Source organism: Tribolium castaneum, chromosome 9, assembly GCF_031307605.1.
Source record: "Tribolium castaneum strain GA2 chromosome 9, icTriCast1.1, whole genome shotgun sequence".
Classification (NCBI taxonomy): Eukaryota; Metazoa; Arthropoda; class Insecta; order Coleoptera; family Tenebrionidae; genus Tribolium; species Tribolium castaneum.
In genome coordinates, this window is record NC_087402.1 from 2,269,211 (window position 1) to 2,289,607 (window position 20,397).

Here is a 20,397-nt window from a genome sequence, read left to right on the forward strand (position 1 = left end):
TTTTAATTTCGCGACGGTCGATTCCTGTAAACGCGTATTTATCAAACAATAGCCGAATATTTGCACAGATGGCTTTTTCAAACTTCTTAAATGCCCATTTGACTTCCAAATCAGTTTAAATCGGCGCGGAGACAGCTAAAATATTGCTCCTCAATTTAATAAAGCTTGTATTATGCAAATTATTCATACACCCAGTTTCTTACACAAAAAATCGAAATATCAGTGGAGAGACTCCGCAATTAGCGAAAGAGTCGCCAAATCTCCACTTCGGTATTAATTAGCGCTCGCCTTAATTGCATCACGAGCCGTTGAGTTTTGATAGGAAAATTGCACATTAAATGTGCTACAAGCCGGGTTTTGTTCCCAGTCCTCGGACAATTGTACGCGGATGCAAATGGACCCAATTAACGAAATTACATATTCTTTAAAATTGAAATTTTCGCGCAAAATGATCGCTAGACTGGAGGGTCGTGAGCAGGACAACATAATAAAATGAATCGTTTGATGGTTTTCAATTAACGCCCAACATCAGAACGTGGAGGGAACATAAGCCATGTGCAATCGATGTAAAATAGTCGGAGTTTCTAGTCTTCCTTGTACGGTCCATGTGGCGCCAGTACAATTTTGCGCGCGCGACGATCATCTCGTCCTGGCAGCCTTTAATTCGAAGCCCATATTGCACCTCGTTGTAGAAATTGTGGCTGAAAGACGTGGCTAAGTACGTGAAGTTTTAACTGCCATTGATGGATTTAACGCTCTTCATGTGACGGTAGGTCTAATCTTGTTTGCTCCTAAGTGGATTAAACCAAAAATTCGCGTCACACAAGCTAAATAAACAAATTAACTGACGATGTTTAAATGACGAACATTCCCACGAAATTGTAAACAGTTTTACAATTTTTTGGCGAGCGCATTCAATATAAATTTATTATTTCCGTCGAACATCGCTCGCATTATATCCCTTTCGGCGAAGAAGTCAAGTAAATTTGCTAGAGCTTTCGACCTCCGGATTCCTTTTCACCGCAGTTCTGTTAGATTTTCCGATGTCAGATGTCAATAACCGAATAGCTATTAGATTGATGCCGGGACGATGAATGGATTTTATTTACTTCTTTCGGAACAATCAATCATTGCCATCGCAGTGCAATTAATATAGTTTTAAACTAGCGCAATGTTTGTCTAAAGGGCGGGAGTTGGTAAGAAAAATTGAGTGGTCGGTGTTTGTTCTTGCATTACCGGTGTGGAATTAGATGGGCTAGTGTGTACATACTGGTGTAATTTTGGTCGGTCCAGGGCCAGATAGTGGTCTATTTCAGGTCACTAAACTTTACCCTTTGCCTTAATGAAACATAAAACGAAATGACTTAGTTAATGTTCTTCACTTTAATGGCCCCTTTTGCGGAAAAAGTGCCCAGGCCAAGTTTTGCAAGAATAATAATAGATTTGTGCTTGCGATGCACCCGCTTCTGAATTGTCTATTTCAACTTGGGCGGAATTAAGAAAACATAATACTACTGATAAAACTTGGGCAAAGTTTGCATGCACGCGGGTTCAGGGTTCCGCGATGACACCGCCGATATAATTCGCGTTATTTTTGAGCAGATTTTATTTTAGAGCATTGTGAGGTGTCGAGGATGATCGACCGGAACTCGTATCATTTTCACCTGACAGATCAAAAGCCTTTGGTCTGCATCAATCAATATTGATAGAAATTTGCAAAAGTGGTGTTTTCTGTGCATTTTCGTCTGTTGCAGATCTAAACATGGCAGTGTGTTTAGTCGGGTTGGTCCTGCTGGCACTGGCGTTAGGTGAGTATTGAAAACTAAAAATGAAGATTGTGAAATGTCGCCTTAATGAGTCTCTGACAATTTCGATGCAAATCAGCGGCAAAAAGCGAGCTTAATTTGAATTTATGTGTCAAAACTTTGCGAGGAAACTTCTCTTTGCCGTTCTAATACAATAGCCAACGATTCTTATTTAAAACTTGTTTGCCAGTTGTTTTTCGTGCGGCAGTTTTCACAATTTGCATTCATGTATTATTCACTTTCGGAGGTTGAGATAGTCCAGAACGGTTTAATTCTCCCTTAAGCGGGGCCAAAAAATGTTTATCTGCAAGTGTAGTCGTTACAAACAACGATGTTGGCTTATTCCTCCGTTTTAATTAAAGTGTTCGAGCCGTTTCATCATAACATTTTCCCGATATTCAGCGTTTAAAGACTGCGATTCCGAAACGTCCGAAGCAGATGCTCTAACAATTGCTCAATAAAGCAAAATTAATCTTTTTAAATACCATAAATACATGGCCGGACTAAAGATGAAAGCCGTTGACTTATGGACGAATATCGCACGCTTCGATAACCATATTTTTAATATCGGGTTATTTGTTTCAGCCGGAATATAAATCAAGACATGCTAAAACAATTTATTTTTGTATTATTATTTGTTGAATTTGTTGCCGCCTCCAGCAACTAACTGCCATCAATCAAAACGTTTTATAAACGAAGCGAAATCACGTACTGGAACTTGGATAAAGAATGGTGACAACTTGGACACGCCACTATCTCTTTTTAAATTTACTACGATTAAAGAGCTTAAACCGAAAAAATTAAACTCGGCTCGTACGAAAGATATTTTTCATTTTATATGTCCCACTGAAACAACATGATATTTTGACAGTTTATATTATTACCTAACGTAATGGTAGAGAATGGCTATGACAAGAATTCACTCATTTTACTGCTACGGTTTCATGTTTTATTTATGACGCGAAACGTATACCGGTAAAAGCCCCTTGTACCCGATGTGTGTGCCGGGTAAAGTTGCAAAAATTATAAATTCACTTGTTAAACACGCAACATTAAACAGACCTTCTTGCAACTACTCCTTATTTCATTGTTAATTCACTTAATTCGATTATATCAACCTCGCCCCCGGCGCAGTCGATATTATCGCAAATTGTTGCTCTATTTCGGGTCTGCATGAGTATGTGTCCATACAGCCACTGAAACCGCAACTGCCGTCTTTGTCGCACCCCGAGATCAACTATTGTTTGCTCGGATGCAGCAGAAATCACCAAATCTGGGCGAAATGATTTAACAAAAACTTATTTATTTTTTAAAATAATTAATTATTTGCAAGTTGGTCTAGTCTGTCGTCCCTTGGAACTTAAAATAAAATCATTATCTTAACGCGTTTCAAAAATATGAGGCTTAGTTTGAATTAGCCCGGCGCATCCACCATTTTTTTCTCCAAACTAAAAACGCCCAAAAACCGTCAAGTTGCACATAATCTTGGATCAAAGCGGTAATTATAGTGTCTGTTCGAAATTCTCTCGAAAGTTGTGTCGTTGTACCTACATTTGAGTTCACTTTTGGGAATATGCCCTGTTCGAAGATACGAACAAAGTTATGAGAACACGATGATGGTGAGACGCGAAACTTTAACATTAGCCTGAATAGAAACATCACCGTCGGGCTAATCTTCTCTCATATTAATGCATTTGGTGTTTTCGCGGCCTCGAGTTGTTTTCAGTGTCATTTTTTGCTCAAGAGTTGCTCGTGAAAGTTGCATTACACGATTTTATAAAAATAAAATCGTATTGTCCCCTCTGGCGCGTTTCCGGCGCGAGTTTCCGGTCCCGAGCCGGTGCGTGTGCAGGAAACGAGCTGAATAATTCGCACCAGTGTTCGCCCATCAACAATTACACTCTTGAACCCTACAAGTGGTTTGCACGGCTAAATATTATTGCTTGTTTCGGCCGTTAAGCCCGCATTGTTGAATAAACAACCACCAGCGATCCATAAATTCTCATTTTTTTTTAATTCATAGTTGTGTAAACACCGCGCCATTATTTAGTAAAAATAAATCACGCGATGAAAAAATGACACCAGGGATCGATAGCGCCTACAATTAATGTTTGATGTGGGATAAATTATTGTTTTGGCGGAAATTATCGTTCTTCTCGACCAAACATGCACACTTTTATGACAAATTGTTCGCGACGAATCGCTTTGTGGCGTAAATTATTGCCGGGAATAACTTTTTTGCGGCAGTGTAATCCTTTTGACTGATTGCTGGACAATTAAATATTTTGGAAAAATGTCGGGGAGGTCAGATTTTCGGTCACAAATTATCCCGGTGGATTGGTTTCGTCGCGGATGAACTATCTCCAAGATAAATTATTTTTGTATCCGAACTGCTTTTAATCACTTGGCGTCGATCGACGAAAGCGCTATTAATTCTCGGATTTTTTCAAGACGCCGCAAATAACGATTTTTAAAGGAACTTTCTTTAGTGTAAAACGTAAAAATACGCCTCGTTGAGAAAGATGTTTATACATCCCCATTTTCATGTTTATTTCATGTTATAGTGTTCCCTGGTGTTCCCTAAAACGTATAAACGAAAAAACATGATAAGATTAATAATGCAAGATAAAGTACGCCTACATACCGCGCCGCCCTTACAACTTGTTAAAAATTGGAAACGTCTTTCCGCAAAATTATGCAAAGGTCGCAATGGCCCGCAATTAATTTATAATTTATTGGGGGTTGGCGCTCGAATTTAATAAGGGACTGATGCAAACGAGCACCAATTCCTTCATCCATTAAATAAAGTGATGGAATACGTGGACGTGGGGAGTTTTTTAAATTGACGCACTTTGAGAACGTCATGTTTTATGCAGGCCGAACGGTCCGGACAAATCCGGAATCCCCGGATGAATCCGTTTTCAAGAATTAACGATGATCGAGTTAAGTTTCGAAACGACATAATTACCAAATTGATATCTTGTGTACACAGAGCGAACTTTCATTTTTGCCGGAAACATGTGCAAAATTAATTTCGGTCAATTTATTCGCCAGAATAGCGGCGCAAATGCGGCCAAAGAACGGTTTTAATTCGTCTAAGAACTCAGTTTAAAATTCAATTAAGATAATTGGTTTCGGAAAACAACACTATGTTTTTTACTTAACGAACTTTCAGAATTTATAATTTATCTCCCTGTTTGGCTGTTTTCTTCTGACGCAGTGGCGACTCGTGATAGTCGCGACGCCTCTGGTTGGACGTTTGAGAGCTTTCATGTAAGCTTTTTGCGGAGCTTTCATTTAATCCATTACTTTTCGTTTAGTGAATTCGTTATTTAGAAGTTTTAGTTTAAATAGGTAATGAGAGAAATTTTTCTGACTTCAATTAACTCGTGATAAAAGCAGCATCGCTCTTTGCTTTATGATGAAAGGTTTTCGTTCGGTAAACAAAAGATTCATAAAATCAGATTGAGTTATTTCCAAATAGGAACTGCTGAAATATTAAATTTCTTTTGATTTATTGATTCTTGTATTTTCTGAAATTACATTATCCGTGTAGATTGTGGTAATATTTGCTTTGAAAATAAATGCTTTCATTTTGATTTTAATCAAGCGATATTTCAGCGATGACATTTCGCGTAATTGTTGAATTTTTTAGATGCCGGCGGATTTTATATATCTCAGAAGTCGGCGACGAAGGTAGTAAACAACGAAACGTTTATAGTTTTTTGTCGTGACGACGTCGGAGGCCTTCCGATAAAATGGAGAAACCAAAAAGGCGAGATTTTGGGTCCGAAGACACGTCCAGCTGTCCACAATACGTCTTACGGCACTTCGATCATGTTCACTAATCCCCTGAGGGTGGAGGATTCGGGCAATTATACGTGTTCGACGGGCAAGGAAGAGCGAGTGTTCCAGTTTTTGGTGGATGGTGAGTATACAGACTGGACTTTGCAAATTGAATTTTCTCGTTGCGGTAGATATGTAGGTGCGGAGGAGTTTGGCGATTGTGTCGGGTATTTCCGGGGATGGTAAGCGAGTTTTCCAACTAGTATAATGAGTTGTTTATTTCGGTTTCCGCTCCTCAAAGGCGCACCGCAGCTTATGAGAAATTAGTCAGGCGAGCGAACTATGAGAAACTTCGCAGGCCACATTTAATGTCGAACATACACACCAAACACTATCGCATATATCACATTCTCGGCGAATTTTACAAAACGTTTACGTTCATGCCATGCCGATAGTTGATTTTGTTCGAATACCTGGATGTTGTTTACCAAGACGACGGAAACGCGATTTCTCGCATTGTCTCGACGTTCCCGTCGCTCTTGTCAATTCCAGAACGGAATTTAAATTATTTGCCACTGAACGATTCATATTTCCAAAGATTTTAATAAAGCTCATAAAAATGTCGACATATTACTAAACATTCTTAAGATGCTTGGGGAGCAGAAAAATTTTATGAGGAAAATTTATTCAAAAGTCTAATAAAAACTCGCTAGGTTCGCTCTTTACCCCTAATTCATGACGTGATATCCTCGTTCTCTTATAGGGACACTTTTGTAATCCTAACTGCTACTATATCAACCGGGCGGTTTCATTAAACTCCACTTAAAATAGATTAAAATTTATTTTTTTCAAAAATTTTAACTAATCCCACAAAATAAGGTCCCACGAAAAAAAAGTATCACACTTGGTCAGCTGCAGACAAATCTAAGCATGTGGCAACAAATTATCTAGAGCATACATTGATTTATTTCAATTATAGAATTTTTTAACATATAGAAATTCCAGAAATAACTAAACGAAAATTATTGTAATGATTAACAATATAAACCTATGCTTAATAAAAAATTATAAATTAATTTAAAATCATATTTATGCGTCCTAGACAAGCTGGCTGAATATCAATATTTTGAAGTTTTTTATATTTCTGAACACACAAATAAGTAAATAAATTCGTGTTGTTAATAGATATATAATTAATAATTTAATTTATTTCTACAAAGATAGCTTATTTATTATAAACATATTTCAAGCATTAATTACAATAAAAATATTTAATTAGACGGTATTGAGCGTGTGGACATTTTGTATTACAGTGTTTTTTAATACTTCTAGACAACGTAAGTTGCTCATTGTTCAATTTTAAATCATTCAACTGGTCACGTGATTAAATTTAATTAATCAGATGCTCGGATTCACGAACTAGTGGCGAATTAATTTTTACCAACGAATTAAATTTTAATTCAGGCTCTTATTAATCGGCCTAATCACGTGTACCGAAAATAATAATTACTGGGAAAACTGTTAAATACTCAAAAGTGTGAGAAGGAAAATTGTGGTTAAATTTATTGCTAACACAACTTGTTTCTTACATTTTTTAAACATGTTTTTTTTCCTAATTTTGTTCATTATTTTATTGTTCGCAATACAAAATACATAAATGCAACAATGGATTTCGTGTCTGGAAACAAATAAATGAAAACTGCGAAGTAATTCGACTTGAAATGAATTAAAACCTGTTATTACATTTTTGCCCACATTACCTTTTACGTACAGTTCGCTTTTATATTAATTTGAATGTCGATTTACATTTTGCTCCAATATATCCACAACTTGTTTGCATGCATGTAATGGTTGCTATTCCGCTTTCTGCTGTATACACAGACGCTTCACCAAGTTAATCCGTTTCACATCTGCTGTGATCCCTCGTGGTTTTACAAATATAGGTATCCGATGGCAAATGTTAAGGAGATCATCACGCTGTCAAAGAAATTAAACCAAATGTTTTGACAAAATGGAGTCAATAATTTATTCATCGAAAGTTTCAGCCGTGCTCTGAGGTGCTTTTGTATCTAGTTATTGATTGACAAGTAAGCGACAATACAAACTTTTCGTCACTTGATGAAATATTTTCGGGTCGTTTTAATCTTGTTTTCACTGCTCGAAAATGGAAATTTTATTGGCATTTGGAATTATGATAACGATCGTCGAGAATCTTCGAATCAAAGGCAGAGTAATGAATTTTTTTAGAATAGCTTGAATTGGGGGAATTACTCGAAATCGTTCCGTCTAAATTATAAAATCTTGAAATTATTTGAGATTTAATACGGTTTCCTGCTGACTCATCTTTGTTCCATTAATAATGATAAAGCAGTGTTATCAATCAAAAATTCGAAGGAAAACAAAAAGTCGGAAAATGCAACATTTTTCGCCGTAACTTGTTTGAATAGTAATTTATTTTACAAGTTTTGCAATTTTTGAGATTTGTAGTCGTTGGGGGTATTTTCCTGCAATCAATAATAGATTAGCGCGGGGAGAAAACTGTGAATGCGCTATTAGAGCAATCGTTTGAATTATTTATAATAATTTATGATAACCACGCGTTCACACAATTTCGCCATTAAAAACAGATATTTGGAAAAGCTCGCATTAATCATCGGCAGCAGTGCGCCGTATGAAACAAATTTCGAAGCCATTTACGAGGCACGTACCGACCCAAACATCACATTTGCTGCCACCAAAACGAATAAATTGTATAGTAGCAAACACTACGGACGGAAACTAAATTAACATGCCCCCATTAGGATCGTATTTAATCCCCTGTTATAAATCCCTCCAAGTCGAATTGTTCAATGTCTGACCGTCATTCCAGCTCCGCTCAAATTCACCGATACTTCGACGAACCAAACGGCCGTAGAAGGCTCCGAATTTAACTTAAAATGCGAGGTCAAAGGCGGCTCGACCTCCTGGTCAATGGACGAAGGCTCGGCAATTACAGGTGAGTGAATTAAATAACGAAATGTAACGTTGTATAACACCTTCGAAGTTTTTTCAAAAGCACGGAATGTTTGAACGCCGGGAAAGTTTTCAAATTAATTTCCATTAATTTAATTATTTCGCTAAATACTCGCTTTGATCCGCTAAACAAACCTGACTGAAACGAGAAATGTGTTCCTTGAAATCAATTGACTCCCGAATGTTACAGTTCACCATATCGATAATAATTTTCTCGAAATGTTTGTTTTAATTCTGTCACGTGAAGGAGAGAATGGCACAAAGTGGAAAAAAAGACCGCCCATCTTGAAGCGATTCACTGCAACATTGAAGCAATTTGAGAGGGAATTCTCTTTCATAAAAGAAGTGAAATGCTTCGAGATATTCGAACATTAAAAGTCACGCTCCATTAAAGATATTCTCCAGACGTTGCATTGTCTTTAAAAATTTGTTGTTTGTAATTCAATAGATCGAAGTTTTAAAGATTCGTGGCCCTTCACTAAACACTCTTTTTGCCAGATAATGCAAAGTACGCTGTTCTTGGTGACGGCCTCCTGATACGAAACGTCACCCGATCTGATAGCAAAACCTACATCTGTAAAGGAGTTCAGCCAAGCACAGGAACGGTCCTCGACCGCCCCATCCACCTCCACGTGTTGCGTAAGTAACTGTTTACCGACCCCAACTCAAACACCGTGCCTAATTTTCGCCAAAAATCCATACACTCGACAAATTTCTTCCGAAAGCTCTCGTGAAATATGCATGAAATCGACACACACACAAAGATAGACGTTAGTAGAGACCCTCTAAACCCGTTTTATTACCGTTTCGGACCCAGGACCGGGACATAAACCACTCTGTAATTTATCTGACGAAAGAAAGGAAAAAGTTGGGAATGTAAGCAAGCACACTGCAATTTTCATACTTTTGATAAATCTCGATCCGCTATTAAATTGAGTTGAAAGAGATTTTCACAGCGCCGATTCCGTACAGAATAAAACCCGATTTGATCCGATTTGGGACGGATAGACCGCCATATGTTCTACAAGGAAACGCTTTGTTTTCCCTTCATGCCCCCAACGCAAAATTAAATAAGGAACACTCAGAGGTGATTGCAAATTTACTAATTTACTCGGGCGTGCTTTCTATTGATCCTATTTTTGCATCAAGATTGGTTTATTTCCCTAAAAGCCTCTCACAAACTTTTAATTTTGTTGTACCAGACAATCGATACCTAATCCATCAATCATCCACTGTGCATCTAGATCTGACGAGCTTTTCAAATCTTCGTTGAATTTATTTGGAATCATTTAATAACACGAGTATACAAACAAAGAAATTGTTTTGTTACTATTTTCAATAAAAAATCGTGCTTGCTATTTTTACTTACCCTTATTTACTTTACCTTTTATTTGGTTAATACAGGGACAGTAGGAAATTCATTTATTGATTCATTTTCCATTACCAACCATTAAGGTGTTTGTTCACATACTTACAGATTTTTCCTTGCTAATAACACTTATTTGATGATTTGATTTAGGTTCTTTGTCATGTTTTATATTAATTATTAATGTTTGTTTATTTACTCGTATAATTTCGTAACAATGTGCAATGTTTTAAACCTCATTGTCGGAATGTAATCTCCGGAAAGGAGAAATTGTTGTTCTCGGGAGTATCACGGAAAAGCGAAGCGATGATGTACAGGCGAGTTGACGGGGATATTAGTATTATCAGGTTTAATTACTGGAGAAAAGAAGTTCCAGAATCTGAAATACTTGCCCCGGAGAAAAGACAACCATTTCCCTGAAGGCCTAATCCAATTAAACAGCGCTAATATTACCCTCGTTATTTATCTCGTTGAAAAGTGTGGTCGCAAACTCATTTTTAGACGAAATGAATTTGTTTTAACAAATCGTTAAAAAATGCAAATAGTTTTGTATTCGATTGAGTAAAGTTACGACTGTGATTTAAGTTTAATGTAGTAAAAAACAGGTTGCTGTACGAAATTGGATTGTATTAGTATCGAAAATGCGCGTTATTGGTCTACTTGTGTGTCGGGTTTTATATTGAGAGCGTAAGCTGAATTTTAAAGTTTCTCATGCTTATTGATTTGAATTAGAAGCACCTGTTACAACACTACTAATATCCTAGAAAATTTCCATGATTACTTTAAAATTCGTCCATGGGCTGCAACGCCGAAGTTGAGCGATGCTCGCTCGGAAAGAATTTTCATAATGTGAGTATTTGGTCCAAATATAAGAAAATAAATGTTGGAGGGTTGTGGAAGTTGGTTAAAGCATCGATAGCAGGGAAATTTATTGGCATAGTTGCCATCATTTAGCAGCAGCAGATAGGAAAGTCGGTTTAAGCACCTGCCAAATCGAATTTGTCTAAGGAGGCGAACCACCACACACATCTAACACTTTATAATTCTCACTCGATAAATTTCTCTATTGAATGTAAGTGAGTCGGTGCAGTGGTGACGGGAATAAATGACTGAACACATTCATCCCGCATGTATGTAGACATTAATTAAACCCCAAACACAATCCTACACGGCAGCATAATTGCTTTAAAGTAAGTCGTCGTAATTGGCGGATGCGCCGGGCTGATGAGCAGCTGTGTGTGACATCACCGACTACCTACCGGTCCTAATTTAATCGCACTTTCCGAAGATCTAATGTACTGCATAAGTTTACCGCAGACTTTACGAGATTGTGTCCAGATTGCCGTCGACCAACTTCGGGTGCATAATAAGGCTCAAAGGAAAACCAACTTTATCACACACACGAGCCCCTAGCAATTAATTATCCGCCAGACAGGTAGATTACCTCCCGAGCAAACACAAACGTCTCAAACTTTGCGCTACAATTCAACAGCGGGAATTTTTCTTTGCAGACAAGCCGGTCCACCCGAACCATCCGCAGAGACACGTCCGACAAGAAGTTATCTACGGCTACATCAACGGCACCGCCAATCTGACTTGTGTCACGATTGCTAATCCCCCGGCCACCTTCGTCTGGAAAAAACACAGAGACCCCAAGAAGAAAATCGGGAAAACCATCAGCGAATCGGACGAAATCTCCATCCTGCAATTGCACATTCGCGACAAGTCCTTCTTCGACAACTACACGTGCATTGCCCGGAATAAGTACGGGGTGTACGAGGAGCATTTCACCCTGAAAGAGGGCGCCCGACCACTGCCGCCCAGCCAGCTCCAGTTGGAGGAAATAAAAAGCAAGTCGCTCATATTCAAAATACACGGCCCGGCGAATTCGTCCGAGATGGATTTGGGAACGAAAGGATTTAACGTGAAGTATAAGAAGATTGATGATAACGAATGGAAACAAAAGGACTTTAATATCACACAAGGTATAAAAAATGATCGATATTGTATCAAAATAAACAGTTTTTTGCGCAGACAATTTGTATTCCTTGGAAGGTTTGGAGCCAAACACCGAATACGAAGTTCAAGCGGCGACCAGGAACGCTGCAGGTTTGAGTGTTTACGTCTCCTCCAGCACTTACACGACTTCGCGAGGCGCTGCTGTCCACTCGACTTTACCACATGTTCTCGGCGCCGCAATTATATCACTGAAATTCTTTTGGTGACTGTAAACCGGAAATATACTTCATTTACTATACGTATGGCTACCATAGGGCGAGACCAGGATAATAAGTCTAATAAAACGTTCCTTTCCACAATTCCTCTTAATCTTGTCATATCACTCATCATCTCACCTCATTCATTTGTGATCGATCAAATTACAAAGTGAGGTCATGGCCGAATGACCTCATTTTGACTACGAATGTTTATTTTTAAAAAGTGCCATTTTGTACATGTGATTTAGTCGGTTTTGATTGTTTACGTAGACCAAACTATTCAGTGTAAATAATAAGTGTATGCTAATTATTGTTGACTAACGTGCCAATGTTAATGAATGTTGCATTATCGGTGTAGCTGTGTTTTTAGTCTCATGGCTTTGTTTGGAATGACTGACAATAAGGTCGATTTGTAACATATGTGAGAAGACAAAACGTTTCAATAGCATTACAAATCCTATAGGCGACTGTTTATCAGAATTTATTCGACGGTTATATAACAAATTGTAAAAGTTTATCGCTTTTAATTGTATTTATTACACAGATCCGTGATCTAATTTTTGTTGTCTAGATATAAGACGTCGGCTCGCTTCGACAGGGCTCTAGGAATAGTTGTTATCGCCCTGCCGAAGCGGCCAAATCCACGATCAAATAAATTTGTTTTTCTATAAATGTTGTTTATTTTCCCTTGACTCCAAAAATAACGAAAAGTGAGAACATTTCATATCACAAAGTACTTTAGTCTGTGACACTTGAAAAAAGCTATAACTAGTTGAGGGAAAGATATTGGATCATGACAATTTTTTTCCTCCTTGGTAAAAAATAGTGGACCGACCAAATTCTAAATTGCTTGCAATATAGTTCTCGACAATCAATAAAATTTGTAATAAATAGAATTTCCGGGCTTGACACATTTCCAATAGCAGCAAAAATGAATCGTGAGCTGTCAGTTCGTCGAAGATATCGGTTCTTTCCTTGGTCACCTAAAAAATTCTGAAAGGAATAAATTAATGCGAGCTTCCACATGAAAGCAAGCTTCTGCCATCTACAGCGCTCCAACCAAGTCTCGGAGCGAAACCTGTACCCAAGTAAATTAAAAACGTGATAATAGTGATAACAATGAATCAGCGACCAGGCCAAGGCCACAACCTTTGGCTTATGGTGACCCCTGGCACAATTCTTTCCCAAACATTCGGCTGCTTGTTTATTAAAGGTCATTTGCATGTCAACAATAAAACGTCCTTCCCCTATTTTTAGACTGGGAACGCTGTCTCAGACAGTGCTTTCAGCGAAAAGCTTATCATCGTCCATGGCAACCGTCAACTGTGACAACTTCATCGATTTTTGTGCCGAAAATTCACCGGCGATGACCAGAGGAGCGTCTCCAAGCCGGTTGGGGGTCCTCTAGCTCTAGAATAAGTCTAGAGCATTCGATCAGGATCGTCGGTAATATTCCGTGCACCTTACGCGCAGACTCCTCCACCAACAAGGAACCAAAGAACCCATCAGCTAAACGAGTGACTTCACCGGCCGGTAGTTTGGAAAAATTGAGACACTCGTGAAAATTCTCAATCGACGCAAAAATGGGCTTGTGGAGACGCCTGCCGAGGGTTCCTTCCGAGAGCAACTTTGACAGTGAGTACTCCTTTTATCTGTGGTTGGATAACCTACCTCAATATTGATCTTGACCCCTTTGCAAAATTTACGGCCACTCCAGTTTCACAAAATTGCAAAACGGCGCTCTGAATCCATGAATGAAGGCTTCGGCAATCATGGTCCTGACCTTGTTCCAGGAAAACTCCCGTTGTAATTGTCCATTATTACTGTTTGCTGAATTCGTTAATAATTACTTACTCGGCATACACGTTTCGTTTACATGACGTGATTCATTAAATCCATTTTTATTATCTCCAAACATTACTATTATTAATTGTTTCACGTGTGACATACAAAGTTCGTATCTGGAAATTAGCTATGGTGGAAAAATCTTATCGATGGTCATTATGGAAAAATTCTTTATTGGTTTATCACCGCGGTGGCGATAAAAACTGCGATTAATCATATTTGCAATAACGCACCTACTTGACTACCGTTAATTATTTTTAGCAATATTCTAGTGCAGATCCAGTGATACTTTTTGCCTAGTTTTTGCCAGTGATAGGACTATAACTATCTACAGAAAAGCCAAAAATCTGCAAAACATCAAATAATTGGCCGTAAACAAGCTTAATAATGCGCTGTTAAACGACAAGCAGTTTAAATTTATTTGGTAAACAAAATTTGTTAATTTTATGGCACTTGAAAGGCCTTCCGACGCTAATAAATCGGAACAATGCACCATTTGAGTTATGAAGGTTGTAAATTAATGTTCAAAGTGGAATAAAATCAGTGTGTCAATGCGGCGTTTTTTTGGCAACCTATAAATAATTGCTTGCCAAAGATTGAAATAACTGATCACGTCCTTAACGAGTGCTACTATCCTTCACAAATTTATTTATTTATTTATTTTGCACCTTGCGCGGATCCTTGATTTTTTCTCTTCGGTTTGGTCGCTGAAAAGTAGCTTTCCGCCAAGAATTGCGTAGTCACCACCTGCCAGGTCAGGTAGGTGTACCTTAATTGTTCAATCAATTACTCAGATGTGATCCGCTTTTGACGTTGTTAGGGTGTATATTGTGATAATGGGGGCCGATCAAGGTTACGACTCGCAAGAAGAATCAGGTGATAAAGGATTAACATGAATGAATGCTGTATGTTGTCTGGTCTGTACAGTTTTATGATTTATTGTTGAATAAAAAAATAAGGTCGTTGGAAGAGCATGTCTATAAATACAAGAGTCCATCGAGCGCATTAACATGATCTCCTCGTAACTCAATGTTTGCTCTTGTGTAAAGAAAAATATTGATGTTATTTCGGATAATTACAAGTGATAAGAGCACCAATTATATGCTTTATCAGCCAAGCTACGGTGGAAGAAGTCGGCCAGATGTCACACTCTTTCAAACAATGCAAATTTCACGTAATTCTCCTTTATTTATTGCGCTTGGTTTAAAAATAAATACAGTCAGGTATTTATAAAGGTAGACAATTATTATTGTTCAAATAAGACGCAGTTGTGATAACAAATGTGATGAAAGTCAAAGGCAAGTAAGCAAAAATTATTCGAAAGATTGAGTGGATCCGGAATGTGTTGCAACCAGAAATTCGCCAGCGGTTTGGTTATAAACTTGTCGAAGTTTGGCCGTTCTTGTCCAGCAATGCATGAGAATGCTTTTGTGGCGGTCGTGCTTCCGGAATTCTAACCCGGTATCGGACTGGAAGGGGTAGCTTACCACCAACACGTGTATTTCCCGATTAAACACACCTGAAATAATCGGTGCGATCGCATAAAGTCAGTCTTTGTGACTGCCTGACACGGATCAAAAATCCGATAATTATATAACATTATGGCCAATTTTTCCGTTGTTATTGACAACAAAAATAAGAAGAAAAGTGACGTAACTCCTTGGATTTGTTTTTTGTGTGCCCTAGACCATGATAATCACGCTTGTAGCTTGTGGTTGCAAACTGACGTCAATAGTCGACCTTAAAACCTCGCCGATCCGTCTTCTTTATTTTGGTCTCGGAAAAGGGTGCAACTTTCGTACCCGCATATCGCATCAGTTATTTCTGTATATTTATAAACTATTGAGAAAACGTAGCCAGTTCTGGGCGGTTGATTTCGAAACAAACCCGTACAATCAAGCGAGAAGGAAAAAAAATCATAACAAATATGTGGGGAACACAACATGTCGGTTGACCACCCAGTACCGATAAACTTTTGACCCCTTGCGTCCGTGTAAAGTCGATCTTTGTCCATTTTCAATTTAAAATCGTAACGCTTCATATTAATTTATTCAGTGCGTATCACAACTCACAATAAATAACATCCTAGAGATTTTGTTTATTTTTCGGACGATGTCTTTTTGATAATTTCGTTTGGTTGTTGATAATCCCTTTGTCATGACCGTAGATGTCGTCGCCTCCTCCGGGAGCATGATCGTGGTGTCGAACCGACTACCCTTCGTTTTGCAAAAAGATGCCAACGGTAAACTCGTACGCAAAGCCAGGTAAACCAACCCCCAACCCCCAAAACCCCACCAAATGTGTTGTTTTAGCGCCGGTGGTCTAGTGACAGCCGTTGCTCCGGTCGTCATCAACGGTAATGGCTTATGGGTGGGTTGGCCCGGAATTCATCTAGCGGACCCTAACGAACCCATCCCGGAGTCGGACCCGGACGATATCACGCCTACGGCGGGGCTCCGGTCCGAGAAAGTCGTTGCCGTTCAAATCGACCCAGCTGTCTTCGATTCGTACTACAACGGCTGCTGTAACGCCACTTTTTGGCCCTTGTTCCACTCAATGCCCGACAGGGCCACCTTTAAAAGGGAGCACTGGCAATGCTACACCACCGCTAACAAAGAATTCGCCGATTGTACCATGAAGGCGTTGAAGTCTCTCCCGAAAAAGACCGGGAACGACGTTCCCTTGATCTGGATACATGACTACCACCTAATGCTAGCGGCCAATTGGGTGAGACAAGGGGCCGAGGAAGAAGGGATTAATTGCAAACTGGGATTCTTCCTGCATATCCCGTTCCCGCCGTGGGATATCTTCCGGTTGTTCCCGTGGTCGGACGAAATCCTCCAAGGGATGCTGGCGTGTGACATGGTCGGGTTTCACATCACTGATTACTGTTTGAATTTCGTCGATTGTTGCCAGCGGAATTTGGGATGTCGTGTCGACCGTAAAAATCTCTTGGTGGAACATGGTGGTAGATCGGTGCGAGTTCGCCCGTTACCAATCGGAATTCCCTTCGAACGATTCGTCGAACTTGCCGAGAAAGCACCAAGAGTCTTGTCAACAAACCAAAGAATTGTTTTAGGAGTCGATAGACTCGACTACACGAAAGGACTGGTTCATAGACTGTTGGCTTTCGAGAAGTTGCTCGAAAACCACCCCCAACACAAGGAAAAAGTCTCACTTTTACAAATCTCCGTTCCGTCGCGCACCGACGTTAAGGAATACCAAGACTTGAAGGAAGAAATGGACCAATTGGTCGGCCGAATCAATGGTAAATTTACCACACCCAACTGGTCGCCGATTCGCTACATTTACGGGTGTGTGAGTCAGGACGAACTGGCGGCGTTTTACCGGGACGCAGCCGTGGGGTTAGTCACCCCGTTGCGCGACGGAATGAATTTAGTAGCCAAAGAATTCGTAGCATGCCAAATTAACACCCCCCCAGGTGTCCTCATAGTGTCTCCGTTCGCCGGAGCGGGCGAAACGATGCACGAAGCGCTCATTTGCAACCCTTACGAGATCAACGACGCTTCTGAGGTCATCCATCGCGCGCTGACGATGCCCGAAGACGAGAGAATCCTCCGGATGAATTACCTGCGGAGACGGGAGAAACTCAACGATGTTAACTACTGGACCAAGTCGTTTTTGTCCGCCATGGGCTCTCTAATCACGCAGGAGGATCACGACGATATCGGAACCACGTCAATGCCTGCGGTCACGCTCGACGATTTCGACGAATATCTGGCTAAGTAAGTTAGGTACAAAATTGGGAAATGACTGATTCACTTTTGTAGGTATATCGGGAACACGCACAAGCTGGCTTTGTTGTTGGACTATGACGGGACTCTGGCCCCGATCGCCCCGCACCCAGACCTTGCCATCATCCCTCCCGAAACCAAGAACGTCCTCCAGAGACTGTCGAATATTTCCGACGTGTATATCGCTATCATTTCCGGAAGAGACGTGAATAATGTGAAGCAAATGGTGGGCATTGATGGTATAACATACGCTGGCAATCACGGTTTGGAGATTTTACACCCCGATAATACGAAATTTGTGCATCCTATGCCGACGGAGTTCCGAGATAAGGTGGGCGAGTTGTTGCGGCAGTTGCAGGAGAGGGTGTGTCGGGATGGCGCTTGGGTGGAGAACAAAGGGGCGCTTTTGACTTTCCATTTCCGCGAGACGCCGTCACATATTCGGCCACAGTTGGCCGAAGAAGCCAAGCGTTTGATCGAAGAAGCCGGGTTTAAGGCCGGGAAGGCGCATTGTGCTATCGAAGCCAAACCGCCGGTTCAGTGGAATAAAGGAAGAGCGTCTATTTATATTCTGAGGACTGCATTCGGGGTAGATTGGAGCGAAAGGATCAGGATTATATATGCAGGGGATGATACGACGGACGAGGATGCCATGCAGGTTTGTGTCAAGGGTGTTGGAGGGCTATTGATAAGTTTGTTGTGTGTTAGGCTTTGAAAGGTATGGCGGCCACATTTAGAGTAACGTCATCGTCGATTGTGAAAACTTCGGCCGAGCGCCGTTTGCCGTCGACAGATTCGGTCTTGACGATGCTGAAGTGGGTGGAGCGGCATTTAAGTCGCAGGAAGCCCAGCATCGATCCTAGTAATTACCGGAGGAATTCGTTAGCAAAACAGGGAGCCGTTCAAATGGAAATGTCTTATACGAATACGCAACAAAGGAACGGAAATTCGGGAAGAATCTCCACCACAGACTCGACAGCTTCGCACTAATTTAATGTATAGGAATAGGATAAATAGGCTTTTCAAATAATGTAACCCAGAAGACTCGAAATGTACCTATCAGAGATATTTTTTGAATGTGCTGAAACACACTTTATGTCAATATCTGACTCGGAAACATACCTACTTAGCTCATAGTTTCGTATGTTTTGTACTATGTATATTTTTTAAATCTAGTTTTATTTATTTTTACACCTACAAAATACGCATTGGTGGATATACACAATCACACGAACGCATGTTGTTGTGGCAAAATTGTTACTTTATGTAATACGTGTTAATAAATTACCGTAAAGACTTTGGTTTGTTTTATTTGCGTGATACTAGAAAACTGGCGGGTTATTTTAGCACAGGAAGCTACAAACTGTGCCGCGGTTCGGGTTCGCTTTGCGGTCCCTCCGCGAGATGGTGGAGAGATGCACTTCTGCCGACCCAAATTTTTCCTCACTAGCTTTGCTTAACCAACTGAAAGTTTAAAATGAAAAATGTGTGAGGTAAATGAAGTGGTTTTGATTAAAGTTTTCGCTATTCCGGTTGATCGCGCTTCCGATTATTAATGAAGGGTTTTGTTGTTATTCAGGAAGAATTTTTGTTGTAGCGTGATTTAATAATGTAAAAGTTTGAGGTGATAACTTTGCGTGATGACGTTATCTGTCGCGAATAATTTTTCTCCATGGTGGTAAGTGAAAAATAATTTAAAGGTCGGGACCTCTATAAATTCACTTTTTCAATCAGAGACTCTTTATTTGGAATGGAATCGGCGAGGAATCTAAAACAAGTCCATAAATCAAAATCCAATCAGAAAAACCAATCAATATGAGGAGAAGAAGAAAAAAACTGTCAGATATCTCATCAGACTCAGACCGGAACATAAAAATATCCAGATTTGGAAAAGACGAGCGTCAGCCGTTAAACTCGATATTCTTATTACTGCCCTATCTATATGCAATATGATAGAGTGGAGTCTTAAAAACCAGCCAGCGGCCTGCCGTAATATCTCTGTCTTTGACAGGCGATCCGTTACAGTGATACAAAGAATGTAGCAACTGTTGAAAAATCAGCGTTTTTATCTATTCGCTCTGAATGTCGGTAATCGTTTCTTAATTTATTTACTCGCTCTCGGAGAATTTATTAAAACGTCTGTCTACCTTTCCTGCTCCCTTTCATATCTAATCAAGAGGAAACTTCCGTTATGCGTACATCAAAAGCCACTTTCATTAGCCGAATTATGCTTTTGATTTCGAAGAATAACGCAGAGTTTTGTTTGTGACTCGTTCGAACAATTTAATTAGAGTCGCGACTGCAAGTAGAGATCTGCTTTTTTTGATACGTATCAAAGTGGAAATAAGAAATAAACAGGGAGAGTTAATTAAAGCCGTTAGATAATTTGAAGGGGATACCCCGACCACGGAACGACTCTCCCAACTTCCACAGAGAACATTAAATTAGAAAAGCTCAAATCGTTTTGCCAACAAAATGGAACGAGTTGAAAGTTTTCAATGAATGTCTAACGAGGTATTATTCTTCACCATTTAACCTAATCATCATATCACTTTGTAACACGAAAAGTCTTGGCTTCAACTTCGGAACTGAAGGACCCGGCCAACTTCTGT

The 20,397-nt window shown here is 39.7% G+C and overlaps 2 protein-coding genes and 1 long non-coding RNA gene across 8 annotated transcripts; 2 read left to right on the plus strand and 1 right to left on the minus strand.

Moving 5' to 3' along the window:
* Positions 1 to 580: 580 nt before the first annotated feature.
* On the plus strand, positions 581 to 12,857 carry LOC660103 (fasciclin-2). Its single transcript, XM_008193589.3, has 7 exons — positions 581 to 769; positions 1,755 to 1,808; positions 5,461 to 5,733; positions 8,461 to 8,586; positions 9,102 to 9,242; positions 11,481 to 11,954; positions 12,004 to 12,857. Exons 2-7 carry the CDS (start codon positions 1,763 to 1,765, stop codon positions 12,192 to 12,194), a joined length of 1,251 nt encoding a protein of 416 aa, XP_008191811.1. The 5' UTR covers positions 581 to 769; positions 1,755 to 1,762; the 3' UTR covers positions 12,195 to 12,857.
* On the minus strand, positions 11,924 to 14,674 carry LOC107397813 (uncharacterized). Of its 4 annotated transcripts, none has more exons than XR_010335537.1 (3): positions 14,040 to 14,672; positions 13,857 to 13,968; positions 11,924 to 13,799 (listed from the first exon to the last, which is right to left on the minus strand). It is a non-coding gene; the product is annotated as an uncharacterized LOC107397813 (long non-coding RNA). The 4 variants fall into 4 exon arrangements; XR_010335536.1 differs by having other exon boundaries at positions 13,857 to 13,983; XR_010335538.1 differs by having other exon boundaries at positions 11,924 to 13,263; positions 13,335 to 13,799; positions 13,857 to 14,658.
* On the plus strand, positions 13,679 to 19,084 carry Tps1 (Trehalose-6-phosphate synthase 1). Of its 3 annotated transcripts, none has more exons than XM_970683.5 (5): positions 13,679 to 13,820; positions 16,198 to 16,294; positions 16,343 to 17,776; positions 17,822 to 18,443; positions 18,494 to 19,084. In XM_970683.5, exons 1-5 carry the CDS (start codon positions 13,769 to 13,771, stop codon positions 18,773 to 18,775), a joined length of 2,487 nt encoding a protein of 828 aa, XP_975776.2. In that variant the 5' UTR covers positions 13,679 to 13,768; the 3' UTR covers positions 18,776 to 19,084. The 3 variants fall into 3 exon arrangements, with proteins under 3 accessions (XP_975776.2, XP_064215205.1, XP_064215204.1); XM_064359135.1 differs by lacking the exon at positions 13,679 to 13,820 and adding an exon at positions 14,712 to 14,789; XM_064359134.1 differs by lacking the exon at positions 13,679 to 13,820 and adding an exon at positions 15,177 to 15,204.
* The last annotated feature ends 1,313 nt before the right edge of the window (positions 19,085 to 20,397 follow it).